This window comes from Mugil cephalus, chromosome 1, assembly GCF_022458985.1.
Source record: "Mugil cephalus isolate CIBA_MC_2020 chromosome 1, CIBA_Mcephalus_1.1, whole genome shotgun sequence".
NCBI classification, from domain to species: Eukaryota; Metazoa; Chordata; class Actinopteri; order Mugiliformes; family Mugilidae; genus Mugil; species Mugil cephalus.
In genome coordinates this window covers 8,201,173-8,221,005 of record NC_061770.1, presented here as the reverse complement: position 1 = coordinate 8,221,005, position 19,833 = coordinate 8,201,173, and the positions used below count along the sequence as shown (strand labels likewise).

General features: G+C 40.2%; 2 protein-coding genes and 1 long non-coding RNA gene across 3 annotated transcripts; 1 reads left to right on the top strand and 2 right to left on the bottom strand.

Moving 5' to 3' along the window:
• Nucleotides 1-763: 763 nt before the first annotated feature.
• On the bottom strand, nucleotides 764-5,634 carry LOC125013519. Its single transcript, XR_007113392.1, has 3 exons — nucleotides 5,509-5,634; nucleotides 1,619-1,823; nucleotides 764-846 (listed from the first exon to the last, which is right to left on the bottom strand). It is a non-coding gene; the product is annotated as an uncharacterized LOC125013519 (long non-coding RNA).
• Nucleotides 5,597-12,322, top strand: ormdl2 (ORMDL sphingolipid biosynthesis regulator 2). The gene is made up of 4 exons (XM_047594246.1): nucleotides 5,597-5,731; nucleotides 6,863-7,037; nucleotides 8,409-8,560; nucleotides 11,665-12,322. Exons 2-4 carry the CDS (start codon nucleotides 6,864-6,866, stop codon nucleotides 11,798-11,800), a joined length of 462 nt encoding a protein of 153 aa, XP_047450202.1. The 5' UTR covers nucleotides 5,597-5,731; nucleotide 6,863; the 3' UTR covers nucleotides 11,801-12,322.
• A 1,214-nt stretch (nucleotides 12,323-13,536) lies between these two features.
• nemp1 (nuclear envelope integral membrane protein 1) lies at nucleotides 13,537-19,457 on the bottom strand. Its single transcript, XM_047594233.1, has 9 exons — nucleotides 19,288-19,457; nucleotides 18,252-18,373; nucleotides 17,754-17,970; nucleotides 17,597-17,669; nucleotides 17,407-17,500; nucleotides 17,184-17,298; nucleotides 16,739-16,964; nucleotides 16,309-16,485; nucleotides 13,537-15,013 (listed from the first exon to the last, which is right to left on the bottom strand). The coding sequence occupies exons 1-9, from the start codon at nucleotides 19,394-19,396 to the stop codon at nucleotides 14,824-14,826; spliced, it is 1,323 nt and encodes a 440-aa protein (XP_047450189.1). The 5' UTR covers nucleotides 19,397-19,457; the 3' UTR covers nucleotides 13,537-14,823.
• Between the last annotated feature and the right edge of the window lie 376 nt (nucleotides 19,458-19,833).

The window sequence follows — 19,833 nt, the reverse complement described above, 5'->3', positions numbered from 1 at the left end:
TATTTATTTATTTTTACTGAAATTGGGAAGGATAAGGGAAGTGTTACAATCTTACTCCTTCCCTTATCTTATTTTTTCTCAGAAAAACAAATGCTCATTTGAAATGCAAAGTTTTTTCTCTGGTAGAGAAGAGGGGCAGGTCGCGGACACAGACGGAAAGTTTGTCCAATCATTATCATTGTCGCCCTGATACGTAAAAGGTTATTCTCACTTCCTCGGTGTGGCCATAGATGTGAAACTTGATTAGGACGCATTAATTGGGGTCATTTAAGTACTTAATATTCAGAAAACATGACAATGGTGAATAATAATACTGGAAATAATGTTAATAATGAACACGTGTGTTTCAAGCAACTCGACAATAGAGAAAATATAATAATAATAAAAAAGTGATCTTAAAAGATAAATTGAAACTCTCTGTATAGTTATAATTACATTCATTGACTATAATCTAACTTATAACGTATTATAACATATTGCTCATACACTCATGCGGATGCTTCCTGTTTACGCTTACGTAGATATTGATTTGCACTCGGCGTGAACTCACCTGAGGGATGCCCAGGAAAACCCTGCACTGAGTCACTCAACTCACTCTTTTCTGCACTATAAAAAAGCCTCATCCCGGTCACCATCACTTAGATCGCAGATCACAGAGAGCAGCGCTCAACAAGAAGGATTCAGCCTAACTCAGAATAAACCCCACCATGAATTTTTGCCTCACCGTCGTAGCCGCTCTTTTGACGCTGTTTGCGGCAGCATCCTGCGCTCCAGCCGGGCAGCAAGATGCATGCGAGGACGTACGGAGCAGCTCCCTGGCGCTTAACCACATCGCCAAAACTGTGTCTGTGGAGGTAAGAGTTTCACTTTTAAATTTGAGATGTTTGTAATAACTGATGCAAACATATATAGATATATGTAAAACTTTTAGACAGAATCTGGACTATTTATTAGTAAACTTTGCTTTCAGCAACTCATCTCTTTATGATTGAGTGGTCTGATTTTGCTCACGTATACTGGCTTAAATTAACGTTTGATTAGTTATCAGTGGCATAACTAATCAATGCAACCGTGTACTAAGTGTATGTTCTAAATGATCTTCAGGCGCGGGGTGCATCTACAGACGTGGCAGACTTTTCCACCTCTCTTGTTTGGATGGAGGCAAAAGACATGTGTGATCCCGGGACCCTCAAACAGAAGTCTATGGTAAAAACTAACAAGCCAAACTAGAAATATCACATTAATGTCATTGTATTAGAGAAAGAAAATAATGTGGCATGGGTATGAAATGCTGTCACTTCAAACAGGATTTTTAAGTGTTCCTCTCTTTTGTTGTTCAGCCATGTGTCGGGAAGATGCTCAGTGTCCTGAAGAGTTACAACTCTGCGGTGGAAAGGGTTTCTGGATTTCAAAGCTGCGCAGGGTTTGTCAGCAAGGTGAAGCCAGCGCTTGACAAACTGCACAAAGACATGAGCAAATGTGTGAAGTCGCTTGGTGGGTCGAATCAGGTAAGTTTAGTCAACTGAGAAAACAATGCTGCAAAAAAATTATTAGAGTTTATGAAATTTTCAATCCCAGATGTGTAAAAGGTGTTTTTTTTATTCTGCAGGACACTCACGCCGGCGCAGAAGACAGTATTCAGCCCATTAAACAATGGCAGGAGGCTCCGCTGTGCCACTACACCATGGACAGGCTCTTTTCTTTTTCCGTCCTCGCAGCCCGGGTTTTTGCCGTCGGCGACCCGACCCATCACGCAGAGAGCTCGACTCAGAAATGCATGTAGAGCACAAAACGTTTCAGTGTTCGCCGATGTGCAGCTGCTCCTTTAAAAAAAAAAAAAAAAAATCCTAAATTTGATCACATTGGTCGATGTATGTGTAGTTTTCATTAGCTGATAACATGTCAACAACAGTGTTTCCACTCATGTTCCTGCCAGGCAATGGCATATTTCCAATGGAATTATTATCTATCGTATTTATTCAAATAATATTTATTGTATTTATTTGTTTATATTTATAGTAATGTGTTTTTTTTCCTCTGTCTTTTTTTATTTTGTATTTTTCACACACAATAAATAAGGGTCAAGCTTCATATCATCCCCCTGTGTGTCATGATTTATGAATGGTGTTACCGTATTCTGAAGGCAGTACTTCCTTCTAAGTAAAGTTTTGAATTTACCTGGAACTCCTCCTTTCTTCTAATTAATATAAATAATTATATGCTAGGACAAGAAGGAAGCTGTGCTTTCCTAAAACATTCCTGCTGTTCTTTGGAGATCCTACACTTCCTGCATACTTCCTCCCCAATCAGACTACTATCGCGTTTCTTCTTTGATGATGCAACTGACAGCAAAAAAGGAAGGTCACATTTAAAAGGGAAGAGGAAGTAACAGGAAGCCTAGTGCTACCAGATTGTTAACAAGGAAGAATCAGCCTCAGTGTCACACCCACAGAAATCCAGTCATTTGAAGGCAAAACCTACAGTTTGTTGTGAATTCTCTGATTAAATAAGGAAATTATTTGTCAAGCACTTTTCCTAAAAGAGAACTTTGTACAGAAAGACAATCACAAAATATGTGGAAGGAAATAAATGAAGATTCCAAATGATCAAAACATACTGAGTAGCAATACAACACTGAATTCAAATATAAAAGTTAAGCAACAAAACACACTTGGTGGTCATCTTTAACCAAGCAACTGGTAGAGGCAGAGTTAAAATCTTTGGCACATGATATAAGAAAAGTGCTGAGCTAGGAAATATTAGCACACAAGGCATTTGCGGAAATATGATGTAATCAGGAAATTAGAGATGTTACATCATTTATGATATCGTAATACATCAGGAAAGTTCCTCAGAAATGGCCTTTCTGGTCATTATGGACAAAACGTTGCTCGCAGAGTTTGGGGTGGGCTAAACAAAGACACTAGGATCAGTTATTTAGGGAGCAAGAATGTCTGTTATAATGTGTGCCCATCAGTTTGCTGATCGGGGAGCAGCAGAGAATCATTCCTCTGGGCACAATGAATGTGTCACAACTTGTACTTTTGTGTCAGGTTTGATGGAGTAGCTCTTTCTCATCAACGGGTTGACTTTGTTCAATGCAGGTTTTTGGGTTTTCTCTCAATAATTTGGCATCTCAGTCGATTTAAAATACGACCTGGAACGTTGAGCCTTGCCTTTGTAAACAGCTGTTCACAGCCCATTAATATGTGCTGTACCTATGAGTATAAAACATCCACATAAACACATGATGTCAGACGCTCTGGTTTACTGTACGCGGTACCTCAACTACTAGTTATGTACATTTTTCAACACTTCCTTATTTATTATTTTTTCCTAAACACTCATTCTCCAGGGAACAATATGTTGAATTTATTTGAAGCATGCTCTAGTTAACTGCTCACTGCTCGTTATTCTGGATCATTTAATATTAGTTTAAAGAAACTCAGAGCTGCAGCCCCAGGTTAAAGAGAAACTTACTGTTCGCTTAAACCTTTTCACAGGAAAAGCCAACCTCGTTGTAATTTAGTTTAGTTTAATTTAGCATCCGTTCAAAGGCCAATATTGTGCTCGATTGAGAATTTGATTCATTCAGGAAAAAAGCCGGTGTTAAAGGTTTTCTGCTAATTTTATTTTTACCTTTTTTTATGCACAGGTGTTTGCAGTAGATTTTAGTTTCGATTAGGCAACTTTGTTCAGTATTACAAATGAATGAGCCCTGTCTTATGCCAGTAGTAGCTAAAGTGTCTTGCTGCATCAGTGCAATGAAACCTCTCAATTTGTCAGGCAACCAGAAAACTTTCTGGTCATTTCATCCACAAGCATTAACACCACCAGTCAGAGGTCTGGAGACAACTTTTTATTGAAATGACTAAGAAGGTGTGTCTAATCTTTTGACTGGTAGTGCACATCAGCATGTGGGAGACAGAAACGAAATGAATGTCAAATCCCATGGAAGGAAGAAAAAACTTTGCTGATGGGTTTGATAAATTTTTTGGACAACAATGGAGTTGTATGACATAGGGGAACAAGATGTACCGGTGCTTGGATACAAGGGTAATATTTGTTGGTAGGATATATGAATACAAAAACCACACAATAACATCACACACAAATTTAAGTACTTTCCACCGACGCTTCCAAACCACCTATGAAGCAACCACCAAACGGTGACATGTGAACTGGCATGATGTCCAATATTTGTGGTACGGTTGCGTAATAATAAATAACGTCAGAGTGAGCATATTTAAATTATGATTTTATTTCATTTCCAAACGGGAAGTAGTCAGATCTTGTAAATACATCCGCTTGCCAGTTTATTGGGTATGCTATTAAAGACCAATATAACAGTCCTGCACTAAAACTTATCTTCTATTGATGTTGAACCCATGTAAGAAAGGTAATAATTCAACTGGATGATTATTTTGGAGGATGTAGTTTGTGGTGCTCTTAAACTGAGCTGAATTAAACACTTAATTGTTTTCGTTGTTTAACCTAGACCACAGACTAAAACAGGGTTGTCAAAATAATAAAAACGTGTGACGGTTCAATAGTAGTACGAAATGAAAACACAGCCAGACCAACAGCTCTCTCAGCTAATGCTGAATCCCATAACCTCCAAGAAGCTAAGATATGGTGCATTCGTTGCCACTCGTCGTGGAGATCAATAATAACTTAAACCAGAATTGTGTCTGTATGATGACGAACTCTAAAACCTCACTCAAACTCTTCATACAAATCATTTCTGTTTAAATGGTCACGCAGCTGACAATTTTAGACATAAAAGGAAGGTTGGACATCGGTCTATATTGTGGTCACGGTCTCAACAACCTGCCCAGTCTTATTAACGTGGACCTGAATGCATCATTCTCCAACCTGCCCACGACACCTCCAGCAGCTACCTGTGAGGGAACAACTGCTGTCACGAACTGTTTTATTTATACTCATGATCAAATTCTCACGCTGCTCTTCTCTTTTTTCTGTCTCTGTGTGACTGCTAAAGGTTTCTTTCCTGTTCAGAGGGAGTTTTTCCTTGCCACCATCTTACTGCTTGCTCTGGGGGATTCCAGACCCAGTTTTGTAAAATGTCTTGAGACAATTTGTACTATATAACCAAAGTGAATTTGAATTGAACTGATCTAGCAAACCTTATGAACTGGTAAGTGAGTGCAAAGAAAATATGCACTTGTGCAAAGTATCAGCCAAACATTTTAGAATAACATGTTCAATTTCTGGATAGTGAATGTTAAAGAACTTAATGTGCAAATAAATGTAATATTACTGATAACTGCTGATAATTGTTGATGCAAAGTCATAAGTCATTAATTACAAGAAATAAACAGTGTAACTTATCCAACATAACATCTGGGCCTGAAAAGGTGATGTACAGATGCAAACAAACTGGAAGCTGAAGTGAAAGCTGGTGAAAGCAGCAGTATTCACGTGTTATCGTGCTGACATTTCGGGCTGGTATGTGGGAATTAACGGCGAAGTTAAATTGTTGCTCACACTCATTGGCGCATCTTGGGAATTTCTTGGGAGGACAGCTGTGCTTTGCGCAAAACCACCTCAGCCAGTTTACCTGCGCAGGCCAGGACCACTGGAGTTTTGACAGCTCTCGGCTGCAGCAGAGAGGAACCAGCCCCAAAAACCTGACGAAGGCGGGGTTAAAAAAAAAAAAAAAAGAAAAAAAAAAGAGGAATTTCCTGGTGAGCTACGACAACACAGGAAGGTAAAGTTTGCTCCGGTGAAATGTAACGTTTTAAACGCCCATAGGTCGCTTGGGCCAAATTAATTACTCAGCAGAAGCCGCTGACCTGCTCTGCATGAACACGTCGTCTTCCACCGTGAATTATAAGCGACGATAACTCTGCGCTAGCGTTATCCCGTCAACCTGTGGATAGCAGCTGGTAGCTAGCTCATGAACCTCAGGTTATAATGCCGTGTGCTTAGCTAGCAGGCTGAAGCTAAAACGTCCGAACATTAGGGGGATAGTTACAGACGTCGGTCTGGAATATTTAATATTTTTGCCCGTTCATTGTTCTCTTGTTTTGTGTGGCTGAAAGTTGCGGCTAGGTGTGTTAGCTCAGTGATGATGGTAGTCGGAGGAAGCGCCTGTTTTATCCCACGGAACACCTCAGTCGGGCGGTGTCATTTCCCCGGGACTCACATAAGAGACACAGAGATGTTGTAACTGCCCCAGTTAAACCTTTGTGCTATAATATGGAAATATCACAAATTTCCAGGTGCCTTTATATGTCTTTAAATCACTTGTATAATAATATTATTTACACTGTTATATCTGATTGTATTAATTATATAGTCATTTAAAATGGCTTAATTTACATTTGCAAATAGTTTTTTGCATGGTGCCTTGCTTTATTATTGTAGATATTGTGTGTTTTATTTGTCAGCTGATTGACATTTCAGAATATATACAGATATTGTAAGAGTATGCCTAATCATTTAGCACAGACAAAATAAAGGACACTCACTAATAGTCCGTGTGAAAACTGTTCGTAAAATAAAAAGTACAAGTTGACAGTCTGTGAACACATTAACTAAACATAATTGTGAGGACTTGCTGATTTTCTTTGTCTAATGTTGGATTTTGTTGAAGTTTGATTCAATATCTCAGGGTTTTGATCTGCTAGTCTGACAGTCATGGCCATAATCTTCAGTTAAATCTGTCTTTGGGTTTTTATGACCCTTTATTTAAGAAAGGAGCTCAGCATTTCTTCTTTTTTTTTTTTTTTTTTTTTTTTTTTTTTTTTTTTTTTACTATTTCCAGGATATTTTCACACAAAGGTCATTAATCATCAGATTAGTAAGCGCTCTCACATTTGTCTCCCTCTTTCTTCAGGATGAATGTGGGCGTAGCTCACAGCGAGGTCAACCCCAACACGCGGGTGATGAACAGCAGAGGGATATGGCTCACCTACCTGCTGCTGACCGTCGTGTTGCACATAGTGCTGCTCAGCATTCCCTTCTTCACTGTGCCGCTTGTCTGGACCCTCACCAATGTCATCCACAACCTGGTCAGTTAAAGTGAACCCAAAACAACTGCACCGATTAGAAATCATATTTCCATCTTGAATGTCTAGATTCTGCTTTTATGCATGATGATCACAACGAGCCATCATTAATGCAGCTCTGCCTTCTGCTGCTGTACCACCTCTAGTCTGGTACCAGTCGAAGTGTCTGCTTTTATTATTCAGTATGTCCTCATATCAAACAAGTAGCTATATTACTGGATTTGAGGTTACACCATCATTTGCTTGCATTTACACACGTAAAACCTCATATAAAAACATCAGTGAGCAGGAGCTGGGTGCTAAATTGAGAGGAAGGATACCACTCTTCAGTCTGGTCCAGCCAAGCTCGCTTTTGTTTGTTTTTTGTGCCAGGCTGGGCTAAGCTAACCTGTGATTGATCTGAGTGGGGCTTTATTTATCATTTCAAAGTGCAAAATGTCAAACTAGATTATTATTAACTTCATTATGCAACAAAGTCCGTGTAGCGATACGGACTAAAAAAAGAATTAAACAACCCAAAGACAGTGAAGGCTTTTTTATGTGAAAATCCTTCTGAACACACACAAGAATATATTGTATATGATTCAGAAACAGCTTTTTATCTGCCATTAGACAGTGAAAAGCAAAACAATAGAAAGGAACTGTGCAATGTAGAATACACTTTAGCATCTGATAGCAACTTCATCTCTGTAGCATTTTCATATGCGCCATCCGGTGCCATTATTTATTCATCTGTTGTGTATTGCATATACAGATTTATAGTTAGTGTGTAAGCCATATTTATCACTATCACAGATCCTGAGCTTTTATACTGTGTTATACAGTCTGAATGATAATGACCCACCAATGTTATGATCTACCACTATGTAAAATATTTCTTCAATGCGTGATGTAATCGTATGATGTAACAACAACAACGACATCAGCCAGAATTGATACTGAGGTCTTCCAGTAGTCACAGCTGACATTTCACATTTGTTATTGTCTGCATTACGTGATGGTTCTGCAGAAATAAAAATATGACGAGTACAGTTCAATTAAGATCATGTGCACGGCTGTTTTGTTCAGTTCCAAAACGTATAAACTGATCTGCGTTGCAAACTGTATAGCTTTACTCCTGGAGTTGAGGTTACACCAACATTTGCTCTTCTGCTTTTTTATACATCCTTCCATAATCATATATGTTAAGACTGGATAATTGAAATGCAGTAAAATTAAGTGTATTTTCGTGCTGTAGCAGAACTTCGTCTTAATGATTCAGTGTCACTAAACACTAGTGGACGATCACTGTTTTAAATGTATATTCTGATGAGAGCCTCATTATGCCCGTTGGTTTCTCTAATGTGTCTCTGCTGTGCGGCGTCTTCTCCTCAGGCCATGTACCTGTTTCTACACACAGTGAAGGGCACTCCCTTTGAGACACCGGACCAAGGCAAAGCTCGTCTGCTCACGCACTGGGAACAGATGGACTACGGCGTCCAATTTACGTCTTCGCGCAAATTCCTCACCATCTCACCAATTGTACTGTAAGCACGTATACTCATTTACTCATCCTCTGCGCTGGACCCTTTGCAGTTTCGGTTTGAGTTTGATGACTAAATCAACAGGTAGTTAAATATGTACTGAGTTTTCTGGAACAGGCCTGTTTTTGACTCATTTTGCGGTTGACTGCTGAAAACCCTTCAGTCTCCGTTATCTGTCTGAGGTCGATTTTAGACTAATCACCAGAAAGACTTTCCATTTTCTGGCAGCCCCGGTGCACATTATTGTGATAACATTGGCAGACAACCCGAAATTCCAGTTTTTTTTTTTTTTAAACAATGGGTGCCTCACTATTGGTAGTAGCAAAAAAAAACTGTAGATTTTCATTACTAGCCGAGTTCATAGCTGCTTGCTAGATTATGAAGGTAAAACGTGCTCTCATGATGAGGCTAAAAACACTGTGTCTTGTAAAGTCTTTCTAGAAATCACATTTTGTAAGTGTTTCTTAATGTGCAGCTTGTGGAACCAAACAGGTCATCTTACTAATGGTGCGTGTCACTTTATCCTGACATAACCCCCATGTAGCTGTAATCTACTATGAAATCATCTCTGGCCTTGTGAATACGATATGTTACGGTATTTTGGTGGTTAGATCCTGATGAGAATCGGCGACGTGGAAAGGAGATGAAAAAGAGGAGGGCTGCATGGCATACAGTACAGAAATGCAGTGAATTTTAAGGAAACTGAGACTGCTTGAGTTGTAGACGGATCACTGGGTGAATGTAGTCACCAGGAAACTGAGAATGAAGTGACTTTCACTCGGTGGGAAAGAGAAAGAGAACAAACTTTTGCTTTCGCTTCATTAGTTTTTGAGCTAGTTAGCTTAGCATGCTAACTGTTGTAGTTTATATACAAATTACAAATTCGCGTCGTACGTCTGCTGACTTTTTTTTGAACAAGGTCTTTTTATTTGAGATTTTCACTATATGCAAAATACAAAATACAAACATAATACAAACGGAAACTAATTCCTGGTCACCACCCACCTACCCACCCACCAGACCTGTACTGTTAAATCAAAAATAGTTGTTTCATGTACCTGTTCATAAGGTGAGTCACGTAAACAAACATAGCAGAGACAGAAAAAACACGTGACGATAAAGGTAAAGGGTTCACGTGTATTACAGGGTCACGTTTTCTGCTTCCATTTCATCCACAAAAGCCAAGAAAGGCTGCCAGGTCGCATAGGATTTCAAAACAGACCCTTGGAGAGAGTATCTTATTTTTTTGAGCTTCAGATGTTGCATAGTGTCTCTGATCCAGTGGGAACATGAAGGGGGAAGAGGGTCTTTCCATCTGAACAGGATCAGACGTCTGGTCAGTAGTGTACAAAAGGCACCGTACTGGACTTAGTTACTTAAATTCACAGCCTGTGGAGTGACACCAAATAAAGCAGTAATATTTTAGAGAGAGTATTGAACATTGACTGCCAGAAGTGATGTAGTTTTGGACATGTCCAGAACATGTGTAATAGAGTTGCATGAGCTTGCTTGCATCTATCACAGGTAGGGTTTAACTGCGGCCTAATTTTGGACAGCCTGACCTTTGACCAATGAGGCCGGTGCACCATCTTAAATGGTACAACTCTATGCCTTTGACAAATAGATGATCCTCCTAATAACTTTCTGCCACACTGCATCTGGGATCTGTTTGACATAATCTAAAGTTGACAAGTTAAATAGATTGAGAAGGCCATATATCTTACCTATAATCTGCTTTAAGTTTTTCCCCAGCTTGAAGATGGAGTCTAACAAAGATACCCGGGGATATAAGGGGAAGCAGTTGGAATGTGAGACAGTAAAGTTACTACATATAGATCCTGTAATGAATGTATCCCACTCCTGGACCACACACATCAAAAGCTCCATCCAACACCGAGGGAGGAAACATGGGATTTTTTGTTATCGGATCAAAAAGGGACAGGCTGAGTGGGCCACAACGGGGTTAAGGGTATAATAAGAGATGGGCTTTGCTAATGGGAGTTCAGTGCACAATAAAGCTGGTAAGCTGGAGGGTCCACAGGAAGTTCCTTCCAGCATTAACCATTTGGGGGTGTTTGAGGTGTCTGTGTCTGACGTCCAGTGCTCTAATGTTGGCTGCCCAATAATAAAACAAAAAATTAGGAAGTGCCATGCCGCCCTAAAGACATGGTCTGTGCAATATGCATTTTCATACACGTGTTTTTTTTTGTTTTTTGTTTTTTTATCAGATAAAGGTCGATATGAGCTTATCTATAGCTGAAGAAGAATTTGGTCAGAGTTATGGGAAGGTTCTGAAACAGATAAAGGAACTTAGCTAGTACATTCATTCTGATAGTATTTCATCCTTCCACTCAGGGAACAGCTCCCAACGTTTAATGTCCTGTTTCAGACCATCTAACACGGGTAGAAAATTAGCCTTATATAGGTCTTTGTACTTATGTGTAACCCAAATTCCCAGTTATTTAAACTTTTTTATGTTTATTTTAAAAGGGGTAAAACTGAGAGAGATGTTTTCTGCAGATACGTTGATCGGCATTAATTCACTTTTTTGCAGATTTATAGATTCAGATGCAGATTCCCTATAACTAGGGATGTCCTATAATATCGGCCAATATTAGCCTATTTTTGTAATATCTGTTCATGTCATTATCGGTTTTACCACTGATAATGATAACAGATAATATAATGCCCGGGTTGTGCTGCTGCGCGTTCCTGCTGCTGCTGCTTGTGGGGTCCCGAGACATTTACCGGCGCTCGATTGACGAGCTTATCAAACCGCACCCGTGGTTGGTGAGTGATTTATGATAATGATGCCAGTCGTCCACTGTCCACATATCATCACCGTGCTTTAACTTTAACAGGCGTATTTATTATGCAGAACTTACACTAAAGTATTTTTTTAATAGTTAAAGGCTTATTAGGTTAAAGTACTCAGATGTTCAGAGGGATTGTTTTAAACTGGTGCTCTAACGGACCGCGTGTCCACCTTGATTCATTGAAGAGAGCCTAACTAGCCTATGTGATCTTCCTTGTGCGATATTCGGTACTTGTGAGTCTGTATTTGAGATCCAGTGTTTACAGTGTTGATGTGCTCTCTCTCTTTGCAGGTATATTCTTGCCAGTTTCTACACAAAATACGATCCCACACATTTCGTCATCAACACGAGCTCCCTCCTGAGCGTCCTCCTCCCAAAGCTGCCTCAGTTTCACGGAGTACGGATATTTGGGATCAACAAGTACTGACAGAAACTGACTGAACTGGATTATAACCACCAACACTGGACTTCAAGTTTTCTTGTTCTGCTCAAACTGTTTCTCGTGTAGAGTTGGAGGAGAAGAAAACCTCTTAGACTTGTGTACAGACTGTGGGGAGTACTTTGTGCAGCCTGAAACATGTAAATGCACGGCTGCTGTTTTAAGTCTTTACCGACATTCCTGATATAAAAGCCAGACTGTTTGCTCCCGTCTTTGAGGAGTTTTTTACTGCACTGCTTTCAAATGTGACGTTTATTCGTCTTATTTTTTATTTTTATTTTTTTTTTTTTTGTCTCGTAGCTTTTCTGTGACAAACTGCACTGGCTGCAATACATGTAAAACCAAGTGCGGGGACTTTGCCTTAAAAGTGAGTGAATATTTTAATTTAATTGCGGCAGGTTGTCCCCGAACGACACTTGCGACATTAGTTTTTCATGTTTTTTTCTATGAAGGATTTACATGCAGCGTGCATTTACACACCTACAATAAACACATTCCCATAGTCATGTATATTTACTGTTTGATTCAAAAGCGGGGCGTCTTTTACACACCATTTTCGTTCCGCGTCGTCCAATAGAAACACTGGGAACTGCGGAGGCTTGCAGCAATCAGGTGTTTTAACGCTGACCAGCTTGCAGGTCGTGGGGAAGTCCAGACACTTTACATGAAGCCACCATGAGGGGGCTGTCACAGTGTTGGCAATATGCTTAGACATCTGAGGGATTCCCCCCCTTCCGCGTGTCGTGTTTGCATCGCAGTGAGGTTTCCCTGTTAGTGATGCGTATTTAGGGGAAGTAGCTCGAAGGAAACGCAGCTGCATGTGAATGTGATTACACTGTTCCAGATCCTGTGAAACGCATGCAAATTACAGTAGCTGTCTCAAACATATTGTGTAATCGAGTGTAATCATTTGCAACAGGGGTGTTCCCTGCCTTCCTGCTACCTGGACAGACTCGTAATGTAAAGGAGCCAGTTGTGGGATGCACATGGCAGCTGGGCTTAAATGTCACAGTGTCCCCAAGACATCAGATACGGCCAACTGAAAGTAGAGAGTGGGAGAAAGGATGAATACAGTGTATTTTTTGTCCAACATAGACTGAAACCCGTCTGATTAAAGATAACGCTATCTGGCCTGGACAGCACATTAGGTCACCTGCTGCAGTTTTTCCCGATTCTGCTTCCACTTTCAGTTTAATGTGCGATCAAAGGCACAAGGCGTCACGTTTTCACTGCACGGTGACTCAGGCAGCCTGCTTTCGAGTTTAACTGATTTACCTGGAAAGACGTATAAAGATATGAAAAGGTCAGACATTTCTATTTTGTTGTTATGGCAACATTAAAAGATGTAACTGTCCCAGACGGCAGGAAACCCAAGAAAAATCACTTTAGGGACTTTGGGTTTTCAAATTTAAACACCGTTTCTTGTTGTTTGGGATTCTAGGTAACCGAGGGAGAACTAAGGATATTAATCATAGAGCTGACTGGGAGTGATTCATTGGTGGAAATATGCAGATGCAGTTTATTGTGGCAGTTATAATGAAACGCAGCCTCTGCAGGACGCGTTTGATTCAGCTCAGCCCTCTGCTGTTACGTGGAAATTCCACGTTCATGTTTTTCCTCCTGTGTTTGTAGCAACATTGCAACAAATCGCAGCAGGCAATTAAACTAAATAATGAGAAACATGGGGAGAAATTATCATCTTGAAAGCAAGAATAAGCTGTTTGTGTCATAATAAAAAAATATTTATTGGTGGCAGTTTTACAAATTCACAGCTGTCGGCCACAGTCACATGTCCAAACAGTTTAATTGATAACAGTACATCGCATTTTTTCAAATTGGTCATATATTTTTCTGTTGTTCAATTTATGATATAAATGTTAAACAAACTTAGCACATTTATTTTTATCTAACATAATCATCTCTTTAGGGCAGAAGATCCCCTTTTTTGTTGTCGTGTTGTGAGCGGTCTCCAAGGACGGGGGTTATCTTCAAGGCTCGTTGCCACATTTAAACTCAGACTTATCATTCACCTAATCTGACCACCAGAGGAGTGATGAACCATCCAGACCGAGGTAGAGGATTGTCTGACGCCTAGAATCCATTTTCACCGAGTGTCCACTTACTATTGTCACTTAAAATCAGAAATAAACAGAAAAACCACCGTACAAGTTTTTGGAATAATCAAAGAGTTGAACTGAACGTGCATTAACTCATCTCCTTCTGCATTAGGAAACAAAGTTATAGTAGAGTAAAAATTGCCCATATCCACATCTTAATGTGGTGTATTATTAACAGCCATAGTCGCCCCTTACAAAAATAAATAAATAAATGTCAGATTTTTGGAGTAAAAGTGTTGAATTATAACCATCGACATGCCACCTGTCGGTCCTTGTAATCTTACACAACGACACCAACACAAGCTTCCCTAGAGCTCAAACATATATATTTTATTCAAAATTCTTTGGGATACTTTCACCGATGTATTCCATCCAAATAAAAGGAACTAAGTAAAATACAAACATGACTCTTCTTTCCCGAGCAGAAAACTACAATGGAAACCGCCACTGTTCATCAGTGCTGTACAATTCAGAGGTGAGAACTTTTCACAGTGACGTACAAACACAACGTGGATGCTCATTGCAGTGCGCTGCAGTGAGTCTGCTTGGAGCCTACGGAGGCTGTAAACAGGTTGCTCTGAAAATTAAAAGCCTTTCTAAGCTATAACTGAAGGCAACAAAACACGCAGTAACCAAATGAATTTTATCGTCTTTGTTCCTTAAACGAAAAAAGAGACCTGGCTGTAGTGCATATTTTTTGTCAGTAGGTTACTTTGCACTTTTTTTTTTGTATTGTAAAAATAAATCTGACTATTGTGCCTTTGATTTCGTTTCCCCAAAAGGAATTCCCTGGAATTTAGTTTTATTGACGCATCGTCAGCTAGAAACCTGTCAGTCTGGACGGCCATGGAGAGCTGTTCTCCAACCATCTCTCTGAACGGCAATAAAAACCGTTCATGATCTAAACGTGTCCAGCACTGTGTCGAATCGTTCTGTTCTCGCCGTGGGCTTCATGTCGTCTTCCTCGTCGTCTGTGTCGAAAAACTCATCCTCAAAAAAAGATCCTCCAAAGCCGTACTCCTGCGAGTGGACGGACACCTCGTTTGGCATCAAGTGAGAGGATCCTTCAATAAAATCAGCAAACCTGCGAGACACGAAATGTTTTGGAAAATGAGTATAGTGTGTAGGATAAATTCATTTTTACTTTCCTCAACACAATCAGCTGGCTGAACAGTACCATGGTCCTCTCAATGGAAAATATGAGCACGATAAAAAAAAACCAAGACAGAACAGTCTGGGGTTCTGGTAGCACTGCTTGGCTATGCTTGTGACAAATCAAGACAAAGACAAACTGGCCACTTCTGCATCCACTGTTTACCGTGAGAGACTGTTCTCAGTTGCAGGCAACATTGTAAATAAGAAGCGGTCAGCTCTCCTCTCGGACAATGTCAACAAGTTAGTTTGTCTTAGCAGCTGCTGAAAGATTAATGTGGATAAATGTGTGGGGTTTTTTTGTTTTTTTTTTTAGAAAGAGACAAAAAGTTGTTTTTGGTTGAAAGTGTTCAATAAACACGTGAGGTGCACATATATTCCTTCCTTGCTTGAGTCTGTTTGTCCGTGCAATCTGTTTGACAGCACTAATGAAACCTGGACCATGTTACTAATTAAACGATGATGTTTTTGCTCTTTTAAGGAAGCATTTCTAAGCTTAGTTTATACTTCTACAACTGAGCTACATAAAACCAGTGGGGGTGGGGCCTTCATCATACTTGTGTGCTGCATCATTCTGTCATTACATAACTAAAACTTTAGTCAGCATCTAGTCGGCTGTGTCGAGTTTATCTTTGAACTTCAAACAATGCAGATTTGAAGTGAACGTCTCATGTTCATTTTAATAAATGTGGGATAACAGTTCCTTTACTGAAATCTGTGTAGATGCTTTGTAGGAGGCTGTTCCAACTCCCCAGAGACGTGAATGAAGAAATGTATTTTGGACCAATGACAGGAGTCAAACGCCAGGATGTCTGGATCAGACACAGAAGCATAAATACAGCTTTAAAAACACTGTTGGAAATGTGGGGCTCTACTTGTGATCCAACTCTATGATTTTCCATCAGTTCTTCTTCATGCAGCTGATGGGTTTTTAAAGTGACATCATCAAACAAAGATCAACTGTGCGTATTCAAAGGGATCCAATAGATGTACTGCACCTGTACTGTAGCTAAAGTCTACGTTTGGTGATTCAGTATTGTGGTAAAACCTAAAGTATCTCTCATCTCATCTATACAGACGGTACATGCCACATAATGTCCTCCTGTGTTGCGTCTCCTCACTGTCAAATAAATACAAACAGTTCCTGAAAAACATTTTCTCTATTTCAGTTTAAAGCTCGAGTGGGACTAAGTTATATACGTAATAGTTCTTTTATTTTTAAAGCACCTTTTTGGTGACTGGAGCCTGGACACTGCCTTCCACGGGCTGAACTCTGGGCTGCCGCAGTATTTGCGTAGTTCCTCCAGAGCCCGTCGAGTCTCTACCTCCCCCTCTTTCTGATACTCCTCCTCAGTGAGCAGGCGACGTGGCTCCGGCTTCCAGTGGACAAACCGTCTCATTTTCCTGGACAGAGCAAGTACTCGATTAAAATAATTAAATTTTATACAGACCTAATATGATTATTAGTGTTGTTCTGCAATACAATTAGTTTACATAAAATAATTAAGAGTATCAAGAACACGTAATGCAGACTAGACACACACATCATCGCCACACACATGCACATTTTACTGAGATCACAGCTACACAATCTGTGCTGTGAATCGTAGCGCTGTGCTCTTACGCCACCTTCTGGCAGCATTTTTAAACTACATACCTCCATGCTGCGATTGCCAGGAGGATTGGATATTCCAGATTCTTGGAAAACAAAGCTGCCACGATGATGGCGAAGGCGACTTGCTGAATTTGAATCCCTAAATAAACCAGGAGCAGACCGCACAGCTGCAGCGTCCACGACAGGATGTTGATGCTCTTCTTATCGACCAGAGGGCCGTAACGGTAGCACACGGCAAAACTGATGAATCCCACCAGCACTACGTAACCTGAAAAACAGAAACACAGCAGAGCTGAGCCTGTGTGTGTATCTGTGAAGCCAACATCCGTTCACCACATGTTTTTGTAAATTGTGGTTTGAGTCAAAAGCTGATCTGTAGTGAGAGATCCTGAAGTATCACGGTAACAAACTTAGGGGGCACGTTTCATAAATCATTATGTAAACTTATGGGATAAACTTTAAGTGTGTGTTCACAGAGAGTCTGTACCTAATGCCAAGTGCCAATGCTCTCGCAGAATTACGCTGAGGTTCCTGAAGACGAGCTGGATTGCGTACACAGAGAACGACCAGCCGCCAACAATCAACACATAAAAGGGGCTTTTCTGTGGAAGCAGCAAACACAGTGGGTAAAACAAACAAAAGTCAAGCATTAGTTCCAAGATATGTAACCAATAAAATCTGGATTATTTGAGGACAATGAAATACCTTACCTTAGGCAAAAGACGTGCTAGGATGAAAAAGAGGATGATGAGAGAGGCAATCATGCCTGTGCTCATGCCGGCAGAGTAGAAGAACACTTGACTCCTTGAAACAGGGGACAAAGACATGACACAATATCATAACAATGTCAATATCCAGTTATTAAATTTACTGACACATTAGAAAGAAAAAAATAAATACCTGCTGAGCGAGTCTGCAAACACGAACAACAGCGCTCCAGCGAGGAACACCAAAAACAGATAGATATCAAACCCTGCAAGCAAACCAATAACAGTATTATCCACATATTATCTGCCAATAACTGAGAAGGGAACTTTCTAAATTAATTTCCACTTACTCCGAAGGGGCTTGACTGTGTATTGAGCTGTTTCGATGGGATCGACTTTGAAGCACGTCTTCTTGCTGAACAGGTTGATGTTGATTGTGGTCTCGTTGTGCTTCTCACGTAACAAGCCCTGAAACCAGCCCCAGAAACTGAAGCGGTCGAGCTCCTGCAGCTCCTCCTCACCTTCCACAGTTTCCAACTTAAACACCTTTGAGCTCCACACTTTGACCTGTCAGAAATCTTCAGTTATTACACACCTGAACGGAGTAGAATTGACTATATTGCAAGACACCGCAACTTTTATGCCTCAGACCCGGCTGGACCTGCACTATGAACACATTTTCTACCCAGGCACTTTTAATGGCTGCTCACTTAGATCGTTAACTGCAGAAAACTAATTCCTTGTATGTGTGTACATACATGGCGAATAAAGCCGATATGGTTGTCCTTTAAATCTTACTATTTTATGGCTGACTATTTGCATGGCTGGGCATCATTAAAGGTACTCACCTGAATTCTTGTCCAAGTTTGCCTCCAGGTCGGCAAGACGGAGTTTTTGTAACAGAAGCGGTTGGAACCTGACCTGACGTGCTCCTCTCCATCCCGCAGATTGATAATTGGATGAGTGTTACCTGGGATTGACGAGCAGAGACACGTATGTAACACTGAGACTGCATTACTTACTTTCTAAGCTGGATTGTTTACTGCACGTTAAACTTGTGACAGCAACACATTATTATCACAGATATATAACAATATACAACAATAAATTATCATCATTACTATTATTATGATGATTCAACTGTGGACCACATTCAATTACAAATAATCTTGCTCACGCACATTTAAATCAGCATTAAAGAAAAATATCCAACAAAAGATCTAGTTGTTAGGACCACAATAGAGCTGGGTGGCATGGAGAATTTTTTTTTTACATTTGTTGGAAGATTTTTGATTGTGATCGTTGTTAATTCAGAGGAAAACAGTATACATTAGTTGTGTGATATATAATGGAAAATACTACCAAAGACACTATTAAAACAGTCCAGGCAGTTGTAAAATGTGCTGCTTTGCTCTTCTGTCACAATCTAATAAATAAATACATCCAATCGATTTATTTATGAATGAATAAATCCGATACACTTATTTATTGTGTTGGGTACCAATATTTAAGCGTTTTATATATCTGTGCCCACTCCATGGTTGTTTCCCTCTCCTTCCTTCCAGCCTCATATCAGACAGGTTGCTGCAGATGTAAAACCAGAACTGATCTAACCTGAAAACATGTGGGCGGGGTGTCTGGCTAACTCGAACCAACGTTATGGTTTCACAGATGTGCTCAGCTACTACTCTGAACAGACCCGCCATCCGCGAGGGAAGCAACCGCGCCATAAGGACTTTAATACGAGCCACGAAGGCTTAACAGAAAACCAGTTTCATACAGTCACTACCTCAAACACAAGCTAACACCAATTAGCCCCGGCGACTTCTATTTGAATCCTGTAACTTAAGGTTCCTGTTCCTTCTTCATAACATTGCTTCTTACCCGTATTCTGGTGCGAAGGCTGAGGTAAATGGATAAGGAGGACCGTGAAAACTATTAATTTAAGACTTGGTGGGACATAACCTTTCATCATTTTCATGCATCCCGCCATGATAGTTCCACCATGTTCCTGGTCCCTCCTCCTCTCACGTCTCGTCCCCTCTTCTTCTTCCTTCCGGTTAACATATTGCATTAGCCACTATTAGATTTATATCGCCACCTACCGTGCCGGATTTTTATTGCAAGTCTGCAAAACGACATCAAACTCAATATTCATTTTTAGGTACTATCCCACGCATTTTCACTTTAGATTTGTCTCTGTTTTGAAAATTATGGCATTCTTAGATCAGAAAAGTCAGTCAGTCTGGGTTACCTTCATATATTTCCTCAATATGATTCAATCAAAGCCCTGATCATGGCATTCAAATTGGGTAGAAACATCAACCCAACATCAACGAGTCATGTTATCAGTTATATGCGCCCCTCTGACTGGCAAGCATCATGTCCAGTGCAGTGTTTTTCTGCAGTAAAATGTTCAGGTATATTTCT